The sequence below is a fragment of the Myodes glareolus genome, chromosome 7 (assembly GCF_982192425.1).
Source record: "Myodes glareolus chromosome 7, mMyoGla1.1, whole genome shotgun sequence".
Lineage (NCBI taxonomy): Eukaryota > Metazoa > Chordata > Mammalia > Rodentia > Cricetidae > Myodes > Myodes glareolus.
In genome coordinates, this window is record NC_142032.1 from 64655493 (window position 1) to 64676352 (window position 20860).

General features: G+C 48.0%; 1 protein-coding gene across 1 annotated transcript in view; it reads right to left on the bottom strand.

Moving 5' to 3' along the window:
- Inpp5a (inositol polyphosphate-5-phosphatase A) overlaps nt 1-20860 on the bottom strand; it is a 189244-nt gene that overhangs the window by 17632 nt on the left and 150752 nt on the right. Inside the window, exons 10-11 of the mRNA XM_087908310.1 lie at nt 5614-5709; nt 5447-5521 (exon numbers count right to left, since the gene is read on the bottom strand). Of these exons, the coding sequence (XP_087764436.1) occupies nt 5447-5521; nt 5614-5709 (171 nt within the window). The remainder of the gene's footprint in view (nt 1-5446; nt 5522-5613; nt 5710-20860) is intronic.

A 20860-nucleotide genomic window follows, 5' to 3' on the forward strand; every position in this document is an offset into this window, starting at 1 on the left:
AGTTCTTTATATTCTCAGCTGTCTGACATTTTCGTGGGTCTTCTGTGCCTCTGGCGTTGTCTTCAGACCCTTGATCAAAAGTAGAGCCCTTCTCCCGTGCTCTGCTGATTGGGGCTGTGAGCTTGTCTTTACTGGTTCAAAGCTTGAGAAAATTTCTAGCTGTGAATGTGGTCTACCATCCAGAAGATTCTAATCCACTCACAGAAAATAGACAAATTTTAGAGTCCTCATTAGGAAGCTGTGGGCTGGACATTCACTGACCTGCGGCCACCTGTTGGTCTGAGGCCCATGGTACTAGAATGACACCTGCCTGGGCCACAGAAGTCATCAGGTCAGAGTCTTCTTCCTTTGTGGGCTCTTAGCCTGCCCTACCTTCCACCTGGCTCTGTTCAGACTTCTAGACGCAGAAGGAGGACACAAAAGCTGGGAACATAAACAGGGACCCTGCAGAGATGAAATTTAGGCCAACGAGACTTATTTAACCTTGGATAATAAAGTGCTGTCTTTGTGCACGGTTAAGTGTTGCTCAGGAGTGAGCAGTCACTGCCTCTGATTGCCAAGGTCCACAGGAGTTTGTGTGTACACACAGGCATATGCTCCAATAAACACAACCATATACAAGTTTGTGAAAAGAACAGTGTGAAAAAAGCCTGGGCTGGAGGAGTGTGTGTGTGTGTGTGTGTGTGTGTGTGTGTGTGTGTGTGTTAGGGGGTCAGAGTGGTAGAGATTTGGCCTCCTTAGCAATGATCACACAGGGTCTATCTATCCTATCTGGGGTATTAGACCTGAGGTACCTACCACCAAGGTACTGAGAAAACTATCATACCATGGCCTCTATTCTAAAAGAACCTTTCCTCAATTTTGTAATGTTTAAAGGAAAAAATAGTGAATTTGGAGTTTGAACTTTAAAAACTGCTTAGATGGTAAGGGAGCTCAGAAACAGCAGATGAAGAACCCCGAAGTCTTCTGTCATTGCTTCTTATGTCCTTCTGCCCATATCCCCATTACTCCCACACACCCTAGTCCGTCCCCAGCCTCATGCTGGAGGAGACACACATGGACCCTGCCCTGCATCCTCCTGCAGGCTGGAACTGCCTGTTGATAGATGCTCTGGAGCTCGAATGTGCATGCTCTCTGACCACACATTCACTCAGCTTCTGCTGTACAGAGGGTAGTTACGGATGGGAGCCACTGGGTCCCTGCTCAACCAGCTGGCTCTGACAGGCCAGTGATACCCTGATCCTGTGTGACTGGCTTGTAGAATGCTCGAAGCACCAGGACTGCCACATCAACAGGATGACTGTGTTTAAAGCTGCCGCCACCACCCACACAGGACATCAACTGTGAGGAGTTTCTGATTGGAAATTGTACCACACTGCTGGCGAATTGATAATTTGTATCTCTTTGAGATTTTTCACAAACATGATAACCAATTTCACATGTATCTTAAACGTTCTTCTTGATTACAAAGTGAAAAGCAGCCCCGATGTGTGTGGACAATGATAAAGCAGCTGCTGGCCTCATGCATCTGTCAGGAGCCGTCCCAGCTGCACAAATTCCACTGTTGCTGCGTGGACACCGCGCTGATAAAGAAAAAAAGGGCTTGGAAAATCAATGCACCCGGAGCCCGGGCGGTTGCTAAACACACAGAAAACATCTCTATCCAACAGGCCAAGCACCTAGAAAATTCCCAAGCCCTGCCCTGGGACAGCCAAGGAAAATTTAATTTCTCCAAATCCTCACCAGGGCACTCCATCCTGTAGCCCTGACAGCCACACTTATAATTAATTATACAATTTCGATGGGACTATCGACTAAACAAAGCTATAAATCATAGAAAAAGTCAATACGCATGGACACATTCAATCATGTCCCGGCCAATGATTACTACTCTTAAAATACAATAATTATTTTCAGGAGCCAGCTTGAATTAAATTTCTGTCAGACGAGTACAAGACCGGTGGTTGATGAAGGATGCGATGGATTTTGGGGGCTGAGTCCGGCTCGGGCACATCCATCCTGCAGACGGTAGTTTGTTTGTAGTGCTTGTGGCACAGCGTGTTCAACCAGGCCATGAGGATGAGATTATCTCCACTGCTCATTAGGCTGAAGGAACTCAGAGTCTGGCTTGAGTGATGGTGGCCAATTCCTCTGAATATGTGTAATCTGGGCAGAGGCTGGGCATTAGCAGTATGCTCGGGACATTTCTGAGAGTACGTCTCAGATTCGGAATAGCAGCCTTTGGAAGCGGGCACCACTTGAGCTCCAGGAACCTGGCAAACCTGATGACTTCTTGGGTGAGATTCTGGCAGATAGGCATGAGTGCCAAGAACTCACTCCGTGGAAATGCTCCCTACTTCAAAGCTGAATTCTTTTATAAGAGAGTCAAGTTCAAAACATTTCCTGGGTGTTCAAACTTTTTTTTTTTTTTTTAAAATAACAACGACAATAACAACAACGCCTTCAAACACTTCTCCTACTGGGCTGTCTTGTCCAGCCTTGATATGTGGGTTTATGCCTTGTCTTATTGCATCTTGTTATGCCGTGTTAAGCTGATGTCCCTGGGAGGTCTGCTCTTTCTAAGGGAAATGAGGAGCACTGGATCTGGTGGAGAGGGGAGATGGTGTAATGACTGGGAAAAGTGGAGGAAGGGGAGGCTGCGGTCAGGATGTATTGTATGAGAGAAGACTAATGAATAAACAAAAAAACAAACAAATAAAAGCAAAATTGAAAAAATCAATTAAACAAACAAAGCAGCAGGGCCTTTCTTACTATGCAGCCTTCAGTGGCCTCACACTGCGATCTTCTGTCTCGCCTCCCAGGTCTGTGATGTCAGACTTGTATCATGTCTATACATCTATCTGCACATGTCTAGTGCAATTTTTCTTTCTCTGTATTCTTTTCCTCTTCTTTAAAAAATATTTTTGTGTGTGTTTATGTATGTGTGCGCTGGAGTGCTTGTATACATCTGTGTGAATATACATGGAGGCCATGGCTCAGTGTGAAGTGTCTTCTTCAGTTATTCTTTAAGTTATTTTGGGACAGGAATTGTCACTGAACCTGGAGCACACTGATTCAATTAGACTTGCTGGCCAGGAAGTCCCAAAGAGCCTCCCCTTTCTGCCTTTTCAACGCTGAGATAACAGATTCACACTGCCAAGCCTGGTTTTAAAAAACAAAACAAAACAAGGACACTGGAGATCTGAACTTACTTCACGGTAAGCACTTTAACCTGAACAATCTCCCCAGCCCTTCTTTTGTTTCTTTGAGGTATGGTCTCATGGAGCCCAGGCTGGCTTCAGACTCTATGCAGCTGAGGATGACCTTGAATTCCTGCCTCTCCTGTTTATAGTCTTGTGGTAATAGAACTACAAGAATAACCACTCAAACTTCACCTTAAAGAAAGGCCAGAACAGTGTGTGCTGAATGCGGACTATCTTCTGGAGAAGAACAAGGCTGGTCATTCCAGTGGCACAGATAATTCTCATCTTGATGCCAAGACAGCCTTATAGAGCCCTGAGACCCCAGTGGCACACCCCTGGATATTTCTAGGACCCATTTTTCCATTCTCTTTCCCAGTGCTGCCCAAGGTCAAACTGTTCTCTCCTTAGCTGCTGGAGTCTCCTATCTGTCTCTCTGCTTCTTCCAAAGCATCCTGTGTCCTTGGTGGCCCTTGCATCCTCAACTTAAGGGGACCTCACTTGTTTCTTGCCTTGTGCAATGTACCAACTGACTTTACTTCTCTGGCTCAAAAGAGCAAGCTCTGGTGGGGCCCCCAAACTCCTTCCCCTGGCCTTCCCTAAGCTTGGAAATCATGTAGGAGGGGCCAGTGTATACCACCTAGGTGCCCAGGCTCATAGGGGTTCTTGCTCTACTCTTTTCTTTTCTTGTTCTTTTCAGAGACAGCAGCTCACTATGTAGCTTTGCCTGGCCTTGAACTCATCAAGTTCGACTCTGCCTCCTGAGTGCTGGGATTAAAGGCCTGTGCCATCACACCCAATTTGATCTGTTCTTTTGAAGTGAACCGGAAAGTGGCCTGTACCTGCGCATGGCTGGCAGAATAACACAACCATCGCCCCAGGGAAGCCCCTCTAGCAGGAACCACCAGTGACCACAGTCTTTGTGTGACTGAGCATGCAGAAAGGGAGCACTGATGTAGACAAAGGAGAGGGAAAGGAATCCATCAGAGGCCGCTAAAGGACACTCTGGGGAGAATCTATATGAAGCCCTCCTACGGACAAGCAGGAGTAGAGTTAGGGATACTTGCAAGGTCAACATGGCATGTGGCAGGAATGAGGTTAGTAATCAACCCCAAGGCCGGTGGGTCAGGCCTGCCACAGCAGTGGAGATGGACTAGGCTTCTCGAGGAGCATCTGCTGGGCATGAATAGTAGGAGGAGTTGGTGGACCCTGGGCCGGATGAGTAGCAAGGGGCTAGTGTGACTTCCTAAGAGAGGTTACAGCATGGAGGGCTGGGCACGCAGTTCACTGTGTTCTGGTAAATGTGGAGCTCAGCTGGGGGTGAGAGCTAATTTATGTCATGACAATCTCTATGGTACAAACTCTACCTTTGTGGCCAATCCTAAACTATACTGTGACCACTGTATTTAACGGTCAGCAGAGTGTATTTAACCATGGCATGCACCTGCCGGCCCCCAATACATACATACATACATACATACATACATACATACAACAGTTCATTCAGGCCACTCTAAGTGCCAGTCTGCTTGTGGCTTAGATCAGCACAGATCCCCACGACTAGAGATGCCTTCCCAGTAGCCCTATTCTTGATGGTTTGAATGGCACATTCATGACATAAATTTCAATTTACATGCATGTGCTTATATACACTACAGTTATACATGTATACCTGTACACACAAATGACACAAAGGCAGTTATGTGCATGTACACACACATAAACATCAACCAACATAATGCATGTGGACATATGCTTATGTACTCAGGTACACATACACACATGTATACACACACACACACACACACACACGAGCACACACATGTACATGTAGGCCTTGAATACACAAGCCCATAAGGGCATGAGGAACTTGCTCACTTCCATCACACATGTGTGCAGCCTCTCCCTACTCAAAATTAGGTCCCAAGCCCGTGCTGCATACCTGAGGCCATGGACTGACTCTCTAGTATCCACAGTAGCAGGCAGGGTCTTACTTCTCTCACTCAGGAGATTCCAGTGCTCACAGTCATAGGAATACTGCGCTGCCCATTGACAGGATGATAATCCTGGCAGCCTAGCCTAGGCTGCCCAGCCCTATAAGTCACCTCCTCCAAGTCAGCCTGGAACTCAAGTTGAACTCTGGGTGGCCTGGACACATGTAGATGTGCTTGTGGTACTCCAGGGCCAGAAGTGTCTCATGGGAAGGATCTAGGATGACCACGTATATGCCTTAAAATAGAACTCACCGCAGTGCCGTTGTTGTCCCGGAAGACATCCTGGTTGAAGTAGTCGAAGAGCTTCTTTTCCAACTGGAGCACAACCTGCCGGGTCAAAGATGCTTCAGTGCCCTGCACAATTCCCAGTCCTCAGGCTGGGGGTGGCTGGTGGCTGCCCTTAGTAATGAGCCACTTACCTTCCGGTCATTGTCTGACTCCCGAAATATCAACTTTACAACCTCATTGGTATCAGCAGCCCGGACTGTCTGCATCGTGGCCTTTGTACAGAGAGTCTGCAAGAAGACAAGGGTGCTCAGTCCCAGTCTGTCCACCCATTGCCCCAGCTGGTTTCACCCAAAGCCCATAATCAATGATTTCCCAATGTCCAATGGGAAGGGAAGGAGATCAGTGTTCCTGACACAAGGATTTCACAGTCCTTATGGGCTATTCCTCAGAAAGCCCTCCAACCGGGCTGTACAAGGTTCTGAGTGTGGCTGAGAGTGCAACACAGATGCAAGACGCTTATGCTTCTCCAAGAAGCAAGGTTTTGTTAGCAGTGTCCATGCAAGGCAGCAAGATGAGCCCTTCAAAGGGCTGACTCCTTGTTGGTGCTGTCTATCCTGAGCCTCCCCAAGCCCTATGGGGCACGCTAAGGCTATCAAGCTGCAGTATGGGCCATGACATAGGGCACTAAGTCCAGGAGGTCCAGAGGTAGACGGTCAAAAGGTCAGAATCGCAAAAGGTAAGTCCTTGGCTCTGGCCAGGAGTCAGGAGAACTGATGGCGGGTGTAACAGGATAAAAGAGCAGCAAGTAACCTGATGAAGTCAGCAAATGCTCAGACAGCCTTTTCCACCAAAGGAAGGTTGCCTGTGGAGCAACTACTAACCTTGTTGCATGCTTGGCTGTGCGGTTTTTGGTGCTCCTGAACCAAAAACAACCAGCTAGAGCATTGGTTGATAATTAAATTCATGCCTGCTTGAATTAGCCTAAATATATGCAGGAAGGGGTCAAAAAGGTCACTCCCCAAAGGCAGGACAAAGTTGGGGACTGCCCCGCCTGCCAGGCACAGGAGCCACTAGAAGCAATTGCCCTTCCCCCTTTGCTGTGCCCCAATACATACACTACAGGGGCCTGGAGCTGACAAGGAGAATGAAAACAAGACATTCACAGACACAAGTGACAATGCAACACAAGATGCCTAGAGCCAAATGCAAAAGACCTCTTAGACAAATGAAGGTTCTCAGTAACTGCCTCTTGCCTTGATGGCGAAGATAAAGGGGGTGGCTACTTTATCAGCCAATCGATCAGTTACACAAAAATGTGTATAAACAGTCAAGTCAAACAGAAAGCAAGAGCCTGGTCACCTGGGCTGGGGTTACAGGAGGAGCTACTTGGGGCTAGTGATAGTCCTCAATGGGGCATATGTAAATGAAACATTTTTAGTTTTTATTTTTTTAAACAAAGAGAATGAGTTTTACTTATAAGGAGATCAGTTTACTGGAAGTATCTGACCTTTTAAGGTCTCTATACTGCTGGATCCCTTGGGGGTCTTTGCTGTGAGGGCCCAGAGGAACTGCTTAGGTTCAGGGCTCTGCACCCTCATTCCTGCCTGGGACCCACTGAGGTGTCAGATACCCGCTGGGCACAAACCTCAGGTGCTCCCAGGCAGCTGTGCCAACACAGCACCCATCCTATAAGGTGCATGAAGACAAGGGATGAGTACAGTCAGCCAGCCCTATGTGCAGCATTCCAGCCCAGGCTTGCCACTCCCCAAGCACACTTCAGGCCAGGCCATTGACATTCAGGGCACAGATCAGCTAACCCAGCCAAGCCCCCAAAGTGGCTTTTGGACTCGGTGTCACAAATCAGTCTGGCTGCCTTGGAACTGTGGAGGATTAGGACAAGTACCCAAACAACCAGGGGCATCAAGGCCACCCAGCCCCCTGCATCCCATGGAGGTCTTGGCCCATCCTGATGCTAATGCGCTTAAGTGGCTTAAGCTCCTTTCTATGAATGGGGGAAAGGCTCTGGGTGGGGGCACACAGGCAGAGGGCCATTGTGGCCACTGCAAGACGGTTCAGGAAATGCGTGGTCGTGTCTCCTTGAAGGCATCTGCCCTCAACTGTTAAAAACCCTGCTTTATCTCGACAAACTGGCAGCTCCCAAAGGATCGACATCTGAAGGTCCCCCAGAGCTGTGCAGGAGCCAGCCACCCCGCCCCCTTCTCCCACATCCCTTCTCATGGAACCTCTCCATTCACAGGTTGTAAAGGCTCCATCAGGACTGAGCAGGCAAAGCGGCCTTCTCTTGGCCTTTCAAACCCGGGAAGTCGTGACCACTCATGCAGAAAGCTGCCAGGCCCAGCCTTTCCGGCTCAACCTAAGGAAGGGATTTTACTCTTTTGAAAGGAGAAGAAATACTCCAAATGCTATTTTTAAAAACCATCTAAGATCCATTTTTTACCACCAAAGGCTGCACCACAGGGCACTGGAAGAGTTGGTTTAGCCCTTAAATGGCTGTTTTGTCTCCGAGAAGATGCTGGGGCTCACCATGTGCCAAGGATATGTTCACATGTTTTTCCTGGCTTCTTCTTCCTTAGACAGTTACCAAAGCATGATGCTTAGCCTGGCGTCCCCAAGCCCAGGACACTGGTGACAGCAGCAGACAGCTGTTTTGTGTGCTATCAAACCACACAATTTTTACAGCTCATTAGATTTGCACAAAGCTACCTAGTAATCAGATGCCCTCGTGTGAGTGTAGGCATTGGCCAGCTCATCCCAGGAACTAAATCTGCTTGTTTCCTCCAATCAGCTGTCACAAACTCCTCACAGGGATCAAAACTCTATTAAGGACAAATAACTGTTGATTCTAACAGCAGACCAAGTCTTTCAGATGTAATGCAAAAGAGTGTTTAGAAAAGCAAAATCTAGGGGCTGGAGAGATGGTTCAGTGGTTAAGAGCATTGGCAGCTCTTCCAGAGGTCTTGAGTTCAATTCCCAACAACCACATGGTGGCTCACGGCCATCTATAAGGGGATCTGGCATGCAGGTGTACATGCAGATAGAGCAAATATTCGTAAAGTAAGTAAATCTCAAAAGATAATTTAAAAAAAATTCTACTTTCAACTTTTTCAAAAAAAAAGAAAAATCTACTGTTCTTTCCTTTTAAGAAAAAAATCTATCTATCTATCTATCCAAAAAAAAAGAAAAATCTACTGTTCTTTCCTTTTAAGAAAAAAATCTATCTATCTATCTATCTATCTATCTACCTACCTATCCATCCATCCATCCATCCATCCATCCATCCATCCATCCATCCATCTTCGGGACAGGGTCTTTCTATTATGTTGCTCTGGCTATATAGACCAGGCCTGACCTTGAACTCACAAAGCTCTGCCTGCCTTTGCCTCCCCCTGCAAAAAATCTTTAAAATGACATTTACTTGTGTGTGTGCACATGTGAGTGGATATGTGTGCGTCACCACATGCATGTGGAGACAAGAAAACAATCTGTGGGAGTCAGTTCTCTTCTTCTACCATTTATGTTCCTGGGATGGAACTCAGGTCATCAGCCTTGGTCACTCACTGAGCTGTCTCATTGGTCCTGATCTGTGCTTTTTGACACACAGGTCTACCTGGGACTAGATAGTGACAGTCTGCCTCAACCGGCCTCAAACCTCAGAATAACCAGATTGCAGCTCATCCAAAGGTCCTTAACCACACTATCTCCTTATAGGGGCAGGGGAGGGTACAGCATGAGGAGATAGTTTCTCAGTCCCAGGGCCACCTTCAAATGGCCTCTGGACACTTTGGAATCTGCTTTGGTGACCTGGGAAAAGTTTCAAGCATGCTTGCAAGTTTTGGAGCTATTCTTGATAATGGTGGTTGAGGCACATTGTAAAAATACATACACTTCCTATCAGCAATGGAATCCAAGCAGGGCAGCTCTAAGCTCAGTGTGAGTAACTGGCTGGGCTGTCCTCCAGCAGTTCCCCAGCTACTAAGCTGCAAAACAAATCAAGCCACACTGCAGCCTCTTTGTGGTACCCAGTACACCAGCCCAAAGCCAGTGACTTTTTTAAAAAGCACATTGGTGCATGCTTGTCAGCAACTGAGAGTCCAAAATGGCCTTCACTGGGCAGGTTTCCCTCTGTACCTTGCCATGGCAGATGGGTTTCTGAAGGATCATATAGCCCTGGGCTAAGCAGACAGGGACTCCTAGGTCAAGCTTTCACCACCATTCTCTATTGGTCTCTGGTGCCAGGGCTGAAGTGCCCACTGCAGCCCTGTGTCCACTGACCACCAGGACATGCTACATGGGCCTCCTTGCCACACTGTGGGGCTTTTCAGGAAGCCAAGTGGTCTCAGCACCCTTGACACTGGCTGGGTATCAGGCAGGTAACTAATGAGGCTCTTGGAGAAATAAGAAGGTGGTTAGAGCAAAGCAGATGGGAAGAAACTACAGCCTGAAAAAAGGCAGGCCAGGGTGGGGTAGGAGTCTGAGTACAAAGGGAGGGGCTGCAGGAGCCTTTGGGAAGCATGGAGGTGGTAGCAGCTACATGAAGCAATGAGGGCCACAAGAGAACCCTGTCTTTAGGTTAAGCCAGTGGAACCGAGGCAAGGGGTACGGAAATGTGAGAAGGGTGGTGGCCATGGCAGAAAGATAGCACGGAAAGTAGACGGACCAGGGCTAAACTGAGAAGTGATGAGTAGAACCGTAGATAGAGCCCAGATGTGGGAGCCCCCTTACGGCTCATGAGGCCAGAATAGAAACAGGGGATACACAGAAGACGGAACCAGGGGTCTTTTCACTCCTCAGAGGCAGAGACAATTCAAATGTGTTTCCAAATTGCCTATTTTGTTCACCCAGAAAGCATAGTAAATGCATTTGTGTTAAAGTCACTCCTCAACAGAGCAATTTTTTAATTGAAAAATTGAATACACTATATTCCCCTCCCCCATTTTCTCTCAGATCCTTTTTACCTCCCTACCCTCTTCTTTAGAAAACAAACAGGAAAATTTAAAAAACAAACAAATCAGAATAAAAAACAATGATAAAGGAATGAGAAACACAAACACTCAAAAACAAAATCCATGAAAACATAAAATTGGAAAACATAGTATCCAAACAAAAGACCAGTAAGATCAAATAAACCAATAAGAGAAAAAAAAATCTACAAAAATACCATCGAGTTCATTTTGTGTTGGCTATCTACTGCTGGGCATGGGGCATACCTTTAAATGTGGTTTATATACTCGGTGAGACTCCATTGGAGAGAATTAATTTTTCCTTTGCAAGTGGTAGTCTATTGGAGATAGCTTTTTGGTTACGGATGGGAACTTAAGTCTAATTCTCCCTCTTAGTTCTGAGACCTGAATAAACCTGTATAGGCTCAGTGCATGCTGACCATTAAAAGTTTTTGTTTGTTTGCTTGCTTTGAGACAGGTCTCTCTACACAGCCCTGGCTGGCCCAAACTCACAGAGGTCCACCTGCCTCTGCCTCCCAAGTGCTGGGATTAAAGGCATGATCCACCATACTCCACGACAGCTATATTATGCTTGTCTCTTATTTAGATCAGGATATCTGCTGGTAGCTAGATGGATGAATGCTCCAGGTGGGTGCCTATCCCTTCATGACATCCAGGGTTCCCCTGGCATCTCTGCAAAGGGAGGAGGTATCCCAGGAGTGATTCTGCCAGGGTAGTGAGGAACTCTTTGAGGGGATGGAGGCCCCAGTCCTCAGCCAGGGCTTAAGTCAACAAGCCACATGCTGGCCAGCATCAGCATCTGCAGCTCTCCAAGAACTCCTGAATATCTGGGAGGGGGAACACAGCTAGCATGAACTCTTCACTGGGCCTGCTTCTCTGGCCTCTGGCTAGAGCACAGCATCTCAGAATTTGCCCCAGGGGAGACATGGGCAGATTGGTGGACAGCTCTGGACCTTGCAAAGCCACAAGACACTCCATTGTCCAGCCCAGGACTGTGCTCTGGGAGGGGTTGGCGCCTCCATTGTCTAAGGTAGCCTGTCACTCACCAGTAGCTGCACAAAGCAGTGGGGGCAAGGTTTAATCCTGACTTTAGTCAGCAGATGAAAACCAGAGGCCAGATGTCCCCAGGCTGTTAAGAAACCCGGAGCCTCCTGGCCTCACTATTTTTTTTTTTTTTTTTTTTTTTTTGCTTTTCTTCAAGAAGGTTTGTGGGGTGAGGGGTGGGTCAAGAGTTAATCACAAAGCAGTGACACCCCCTAAAAGACATCACAGGCAGCAATTCTAGGGCAGGATAGGAGTTGAACCACCAGCAGGATGATTAGGCATCCCTCCTACTCCAAGTGGAACCTGAAGAGAACCATGTCTGCAACTCCATTTGCAGAATCCAGGAGACCAGGTACTTCAATGCATACTTCATGAGTTAGCAGAACCAAAGATTCTAGGGCTCCCTCGCTGGAGACGTTGGTTGCTCTGTCAAGCCAAGGGTGGAGAGACAGCACTGAGACTTAACCAGGCAACAGAAACACTTATACTTGAGGGTCACACAAAGAACAAGCAACACTCCTCAGGGGTAAAACCTCCTTATAACTGGAAATGACAAAGCAAGCCTACTCCTAGAAGCTGTGACATCCCCTGATCTTTTAAGCTACAAGACTTCAGTGGGAACTCTTCTGATGGAGCATCCCCAGCCTGTCCATGCTTTAGGATATCGCCTCACTAGCAATTTGTGTTGAGACAGCCTGGATGGAGCACAGGCAGCAACTCCACCTCTGTGGAACCCCATCTAGCCAGCTGGGCACCACGCAACCAAGACCTACAGCTTCCTGTAGTAAAACCTTATTTGGCACATCTGCTTTTTCCCCTACCTAGACACAGTCTGTGCCACTAAAAACCAGGCCGTTCTGGTTCCCACAGTGGTGGGGACATCCATCTATTGGCAGCCTCAGGCTAGCATCTGGCAATCCTCATTCCAGGGTGGTCATACCAAGTTCCAGAGGCTTCTCCAAGGGTAAAGGTATCAGATGGTGGCATGACTAGTTCTGTGTTGTAACCAGCAGAAGTCTGTCTGCACACAGAAAGCAGTTAGGAGAGAACGTCTTGTTCTTGAAAATGGTGCTTGGCTCAGGCACATGAACTGCCTGGCACTCACAGGTTTGGCATGTGCCTGTGGCATGATGGCGGAAGGAAGAAGTGGGGTTGCTGGGAGGAAGGAGTGGAGCTTAGCATGGACCCACTCCAGGTAGAGTGCAGGGTGCTTGTTCCTCACACGGGCCTGCTTTTACTTGCTGTGGGCAACAGCTGGTGGGTGGGCTTAAAGATACATTTTACCAATTTTTCATGCCCATCCTCTAAACATGACCCTGTTCCTGAGCCTTTATTCTTCTGACAACTTTATGCAAGAAAACATGCAGACCCTCTGATAGCGTGAAATCAGGAACAAAGGCCTGGGGACAAAGGGGTGAGGGATGGCTGTGGCCGGCCAAATTTCAGCCACACACAGATGTTCCTAGGAATGTCGGAAAGCCGATGTTTTAAAAAGAAATGAGCCTTAAAACAATGTCTACAGCAGGGAGGAGGGAGGTCTATCCCAGTAGCATGCAATTGGATTCCGTCAGGGCCAGAACAACATCACACATTTTAGTGATGGGCTATACTGGGCCCTCACATCCATCTGAGCTGTGTGTCCCACAGTCTGTTCGCTCTTTCCAAGATGAATTTTGCTTCATAGTACTACAGTTTAGTGACATCTGAGCTACAATCTCTAAGATTTCCAACAACAGTGGTGACTCAAGACAGGAAAACTTTATGTAGAAACTCTGGTTTGAGGCAACAACTGAAGCACATTTAGCTAGAGAGGAGCAGCATCTCAGACCAAGAGGGGCAAGGCTGGGAGTGAAGCCAGAATGGCTGTGCTGCCTTCCACTGTGCTGTGAATGGAGCGGGAGCTTTGAAGGAGGTTTGAGCCCTTGGGCAAACTGCTCCCTTTGCATGGTGCTGGCACAGAGTGGGGCTAGAAGGCGCAGGGACACAGAAGTGCTCATGCCAAGTGAGGCTCTCCTGACTCTGTCCACATATGCTGTCACTCACAAGACCCCTTCAGCATTCATATTCAGTTACAAATACGGTGGCCATATCCCATCTTAACTGCAGGTGAATCTATTAATGCCACTCACGAACACTGCCACTCACAGCTGTGAGACACACGCAGGTGGACATGTGCAGGGCTCACATGCCTTCCTAGCCTCTGCCTGATCTGCAGGTGACTGTGAATCTCTTTGACCACAGTCTCTGTGCAGGGGGCCACTGGGTTAGGAGACACAGTCAGCAGGGCACAGGTCACTAACAATGAAGGTTCTGCTTTCACTATGGGACACTTCTGGGTACGATGGTCTTTGAAGTCTCCTGAACAAGTAAACCCCATTCTGACTTAGATAACTGAAGGCCATGTGATGAACCTGCACTGGTCTAAGAGCCAGACAGATATCAGCTGGTGTGTGGCAAGAAACTGCTTATGCCAAGGAGTTCTATGTATAGTTGGCACCTTGACAAGAGCATGTGAGCCTAGGACAGGCTTCTCACTGGAATGGTGACCATGGACAGTGCACAAGACATCCACCCGCTTCAGTCTTTCTTCTTCCCACCCAAGGCTTTTAGCTAAATTTGGTCAAGAAAATGTACAGAGGTAAAGCTCCACAAGCCATCACAGGGCAGAGATGACGGACAGGTAGGACAGAAAGGGACTGGCTATAGACAGTTCCCAGCCAATCCAACACTCTACTGAAGGAGGGAAGGACTCATAGCAAGTGCTCCTAGACACACTGACAGTTCCACATAGATGTCCCTTGAAACGTATCAAAGAACAGTTCTTATCACTAAGCTCACATTTTGATGTTTCCAAAATGAAGAACTGACCCAGAAAATTACCATTATATAGGTTAAAAATAGTTCTCTTAGAATACTGAACATTAATATAAATTTGGGTTCTACTACATAATATGTTGCTAACTTAACAGAATGTTTTTCCTAGGAATATTTCCTTGGCAATGCTAATGAAAAGCTCTCCTTGGCTGCTGCCGCTGACACAGAGTGCTTAGACATTGGGCATCTCGGATCCAAAACATACTTGCCTCAGCCATAAAATAGTGGATGAAGTTGTAGGTCTGGATGTAGGTCACTGAGAAACAGGCACCAGAGATTTAAAAGTTAAAATGTGACAGGCCTCACAGTCTGTCATTGTCCTGCGATAGCCACTTGAATTTTAAAACACAAATAAGCAATGTCTAGCCATTCCTTGATAACTGGTATCCATGGACATTATTTCAAGTCATATCATGGAGTAGACAATAAGGTTGATTGGCAAGTCACTCAAGTGAAAGCTCCAAAAATGGAAACAGGTGGTTTTAAGACTTGTATTCAATATAAGAAAACAGTAGCCAAACAAATTCCCTGACATGAACTGCATCCCAATCAGAAGTCAGCACACACATAAGAGATGCTAATCTTGACTGCTGGTCTATGCCCTTTGTGGCAGAGAACAGGGTCCTAGATCCAGAGACCCTGTGGAGAAGCCACTGCCAATCTTACAGCACCATCATGGAGCTGGCAAGGATACTATCACACCAGGTCTAACTGTGTCTTATAAAAACTCGTGACTAAATAGCACATACAAACAGTACTGAACTCACCCCGCCAACCTTTCATACATTGGGCATGAATATAGCCACATCCAGCACCTGCACACCCTCATTTCCCTTGAAGTCGAGGTGGGAGTCAGTAGGTGACTTGTTCCATAGGGAAGTTGTCTGTGGCCAGGCTGTAGAAACTGTGTGTGTGTGTGTATGTATGTATGTATGTATATATATACATACATATATACACACCAGCATTACAACCTGTGGTTGTGGCAGCTCAGGCCCACCACATCACATCTGTGGTCTCTCAGGTGCCCCACAAGGCACAGCACATAAAACATCCTTACTGATCCAAAAGCTGAGTGTCCCAGAGCTCCTCAATTAGTTCAAGTGGGCTTCACTGGGTGGGGAGACATAGCAGGATAGCCTCACCTAAAACAGGAAGTAGACTGGCTGCAGGGGCAGGACTGTGGTGTCTGACCCGCCTACCCTCAGTGATTTGACATGATTTCTTAAGCTTTCTGGAATGGGGTTTCATGTGACACAGGAGACTTGAGAGCAAAGCAGGTCTGGCCACTGGAGCTTCCTTCAGGCAGGCCCCATCCATCACCCCAGTTCAGCTCCTCTGACTTTCCAAACAAATTAAGTCCAGTTGAAGAGCCTCACTATTTTGGATATCAGAAGATGTTACCAATGATGGTAGAGGAAACACCGGATAGCCTGATATCCCTGTAGGTCACAGGGCGGGGCATAAAGGCCTGCTGTGCAAAGTTCACAACACACAAGAGCATCAGCGATGGATGCTGTTTGGGGAACTGTCTATCAGCAGTCACAGAGGCCCATCTTCTGTCCTTCTCCCTGCTGGACACTGTCAACCATGCACACGAAACCGAGTATCATAAAGACCCTGTCATCTCCTCTCCTGAGATGGCTTGCTTGCAGCAGCTGGACAAAGGTGGACATGGCACTAACGAGCCTGAGTGACTTGTTCGCCTCACCAAGATAGTACAGGAGTACGGGCAAAAGCTGAGGCTCACATGTAGCAGGCACCCACGCCCATGGTCCAGAAGGGTCTCACAAGACTGTGCTGGTCCTGTGGGTCAAGCTCTCTGCCTTGGTTGGAGGTATGCCTGCAGCAGGATCCCTTTCAGGATGTCCCTAGGACCATGAAGCTGGGAAAGATGGACAGAAAGCAGAGCAGAGTGCCCACAGGCTCTTAGAGCCAGGACAGACCATAAGTATGCAGCCAGACAAGTCCTTGAGCAGTCTCAGTCCAAAGATCTAGCTCCTCTAATAGGGTCTTGGAATAGAAACACTGGCTAATCAAGGCATGCAAATTGATCTTTGCAGAAGTAAATACTCTGAATACAAATCCCAAATTGTTGTTATAATTTACTGTGATATGGCTGATACTGTCACCCCTATTCAGAAATGGTCCAACTAGGTCTCCTTCAGAGTTATTAAAAATATATCCAATGATTTTAGTTAGTAATTCTGTTACCACCATAACTTCTTGGGCTCTCAAGTTGGGTGGTACTTTGTGTACACCCTATTTGAGGCCCCATGTCCCAGGCTTCCTGCCACCTAAGTGCCCAATCTCCTGCAGGCAAAGGTGGAATGAAATGTCCACTTGGCCCTGTGGGAGGCCTAGCTCGAGAGAAAGAAGGGCTGCTACTATGACTCACTGCAGGGGACGAACTTGAGTGTGCAGAATGTTACAGGAACTGGTGAGAGCCACGGTGCAGATCTGCCTGCACTCTTGACTTTAGATAGAATTCTGAGGGCTGCTAACCAGGGAAAGCAGGCCCTGAAGAGCTCATAGGAACTCTACTGGACTCTGACACAGCAGTGCCCACTTCACATGAAGGCCAGGTCTTAATGCCCACTGTTTACTCTCCATAAGACAGAGAAAGCTCCATATCACAAAGGGCTGCTAAGGCTCACCAGGTAAGGCCATGGCCAATCACTGAAACGCTGAGAAACAGGACTTAGTTTTGGCCAATTCACACAGCTGCACAAACACAGCAGGGTGGGCACAGCTACCCCTGTTCAAGTCACACAGCTGTATACACAGCAGGGTGGACACGGCTACCCCAGCTACCCCTGTTCAATTCACACAGCTGTATACACAGCAGGGTGGGCACAGCTACCCCTGTTCAAGTCACACAGCTGTATACACAGCAGGGTGGACACGGCTACCCCAGCTACCCCTGTTCAATTCACACAGCTGTATACACAGCAGGGTGGACACGGCTACCCCTGTTCAAGTCACACAGCTGTATACACAGCAGGGTAGACATGGCTACCCCAGCTACCCCTGTTCAATTCACACAGTTGTACACACAGAGCAGGGTGGACACAGCTACCCCAGTTACTTCTGTTCAATTCACACAGTTGTACACACAGAGTAGGGTGGACACAGCTACCCCAGCTACCCCTGTTCAAATCACACAGCTGTGCACACACAGCAGGGTGGACACAGCTACCCCAGCTGCTCCTGTTCATTGAGCCCCTGGGGATGTACTGGCTAGCACCTAGGTCCAAGCTCCTCTTACTATGGTCTGGAACATGCCCACAGTACTTGTAGGCAGTGCACACAGGGGCTCAGCAGAGGATTTGTCAAGAAGAACCCAATGACCACAGATAGCTAGTACTTCAGCTGGACCCCACGCAAAAATAGCCTACTGGCTAGGGCAAGGGGCTCTCAGAGGGGGTCCTGTGGAGTCACCAAAAGTAATGACCAGGTGCAATATTACCTCACTGACTAACTTTCAGGAGCCCCTGGATATCAGTAGTGTCTGGACACCAGGCAGCCTGCGCTGGCTTACTGTTGCAATGGTCTTCATCACATTGTGGGTGTGACACTGGGGATCCTCTGAAGTGCTCGTCACAGCTGGCAAGCCACCACTGAGATCACCTCAGTCCCACTCTGTACCGTGTCCCAGGAGTGGGACCCTCTGGAAGGCTTGTGTTGAGACAGTGGTGCCTTCACTGGGCCCTGCTCTACAACAGGTACAGCTGGCACCTAAGCATGTAGCTGTCAGCACTGGCAACAGACTGTGAAAGACGACCAGCTTCCAACATGCATCTATCACCACCACTGATAGGGAGGTGATGGGCAGCAGGTGTGGTGAGCCCAGACCATGCAGAGACAGGCACGGCTGGCACCGCTGTCACTCTGCGTCACCGAGGCCAGCTGAACACCCCAGCTGCCAGTTGCCACTGTGCAAGGCATAAAACATACCCTCCAAGCAATCCCAGCAAGAGGACTGCTGGAGGCTGCATTATTAATTAGAGTAATGGCGCGTGGTCCTGTTACACGGCAGGATAATCGTGTTTAATTTGTGTATGTTTTAATTATGGCTTAAGCGGTGCCAAATTTGATCAGAGTATCATCTTTTCAGTTCTGCTCTGCAAGCATGTTTGCATTCATTTGCATCTGAAACATAAGAGGCTGCTCTTCCTGGGGGCAGTGCCTCACAGCTCTGCACACAGAGCCTCTTTCACAGGCCACCCATCCCATCCCCACACTCCTCCCTCACTGCAAGTGACAAGCAGGTCTCTACTGTGCTCCAAGAGCTCCAAGAGCCTAGAAGTTGGTCCCTTCCTGGATGCACCCCAGAGCCTGAGCCCGCCCTCCCTGCAGGATGAACAATGGCTGCATTTTATACATTTAATTTACTGAGATTGGGCTTAGCTCATTGGCCTTTCATTGTTTTGGAGATGGATTTAATTAACCTCTGATGAATCTTGCCAGCCAGTGTGATGGCATGAGACCCCAAAGGGCAGGGCTATCAAATGAGCCCTATTCCCTGGAAGACTGGAATCTCTTTGCCTGTCCAGGATGGCAGGACAATTGAGGGGGGCTCTGTTCTGAATGGGGATCCAGTGGCCTAAGAAAACAAAGCAAAAGTCTAGGCTGGGCCAGGCACTGAAAATCAATCTCCACTTTCATTTTAGGAGGTGAGCCACCTATAGATAAACTAGCTGTATGTGTCGGGTACCTCAGGCACCAGCCTTCCCTCGGCCCCAGGTCTGCTTTTCCAGAAGACACTTTCCTGCAGGGAGGGCATCCTGTATCCGGAGCAGCATACCTCATACTCATAGGTACATCTGTCTGTGACTCTTCTGATTTCTTAACTCTTCTCATTCTTTACTCTGCCTTTCAGAAATATGAAAGTCACTTGGAGGTGACCTGTCAGAAATGAGGGTACAGAAGTCCCTAAGAGTAATTGGGCCCCGGCTGGTCTGCAGGTGTGCACATTGAGGTATCTGAGGTCCTTCCAGGAAGGACAAGCACAGAGAGGAGAAGTGAAGATAGGAAAGGCTTGGCACTCTAAGCGGCTGACTTGGTGTCCCAGTCAGAAGCCCCCAGAAGTCATCATAGGCAATGCTCCAGTCAGCATGGGTTGGCTGGGCCGCATGGTTCCTATGGGTCCTCAGGCAGTCCTAGGTGTGTGTGTGGGGGGTGCTTTGCCTTCTTTCTTGGCAGAAGATTACACATGATAGAGCATGACAGTAGACAGAACAGTGTGAGTCTGGGAGATGCAGTGGGACAGGCTTCTCAAGGGGGATAGTGGGACCATGTGCCATGGAATATTCATACTGGGTTGGTAACAGTAAAATCATAAGGATATGGGGTCTTTAATCACAGAGCTACAACCTTTGCTTCACTAAATGGGCTTTTAAAATCTACACTAATAAATTGTTTTTCACTTTTTTTTTAACCATTTGCTTTACTTATATGATAAAGTATATACAGAAGGTAAAGGTAAGCTTTACTGGCTGAATGAACAGCAGCTATCCACAGGTCTTAGAGAGCCTCAAAAGCCCTCCAAGAATTAATGCACAGATCTAAGAGATATTCATTTATTTATTGAGCAAATAATCCAGTTTAAAAACTACTGATTCTCCTCCCACTCCTCTGCAAGTGCCAGAATGACAGCAGAGACAAGGAGCTCCAGGCTTCTAAAGTGGGAAGGGATGTACACCAGAGTTAGTGATGGAGGGAAGAGCCACAGCCGTCAGGCAGCATACCAGGCCAGCACGTGCCCGGTGCCAATGACCTCAATGCCTTGTTGTGAGGGCCTCCCTGAGGAGGAGGCTTCCTTGGGGGTGTTATAGCCATGTAGCTCATGCTGTCCCATCCCAATGGCTTTGAGAAGAAAACTGTGGAGGGTGCTGTTTATAGGAGCCCAGCAGAACTTATATGACCACAGCACACCAGTGCCAGGAGCCCTCATGCGGGGACACACAAGCCAACTGTGCAAGGGAAAAGCACCCACAGCAGATGACAAGTGGCTGCAGCAGTCCCTCCTCGGGTAAGACCAGAGCCCACAGTGAGTACAGTGCAGATAGCCCTGGTACTGTGTCATTTAATACCTGGAGGTAGGTGGCACAAAGACAGTGGTGTTTAAAAGACCAGACACTGCGGGTGCCTCACTTATGGCTGAAAGGGTTCCTTCTTTATACTTTTGGGTCCTCTCCCCATGACTGGAGACACTGCCTGTCCTTTCTGTGGGAATCTGTACAGCAGCATGATAGGAAGACCATGGGGACATTTTCTCAAATACAAATGTCCTTGAATTAGTGCTAAAACTTCATCCAGACCTGCCACTGGGGAGCCCAACCACTTGGCTCTGTAAAACCTGGGAAAAATGAACCTTGAACTCTAGCTGCTTAGCTGCCTGGTACTCCATTCTAGAAGGGGTGGTACAGGCAGAGTCAGTCAACACCACCTGCTCGGGCATGAATGTGGACAGAGTAGGTAAAAGGGGCTAGCAGCAGGCTGGCAAGCAGTGAGAGTTCCAGAGACACAGGAACTT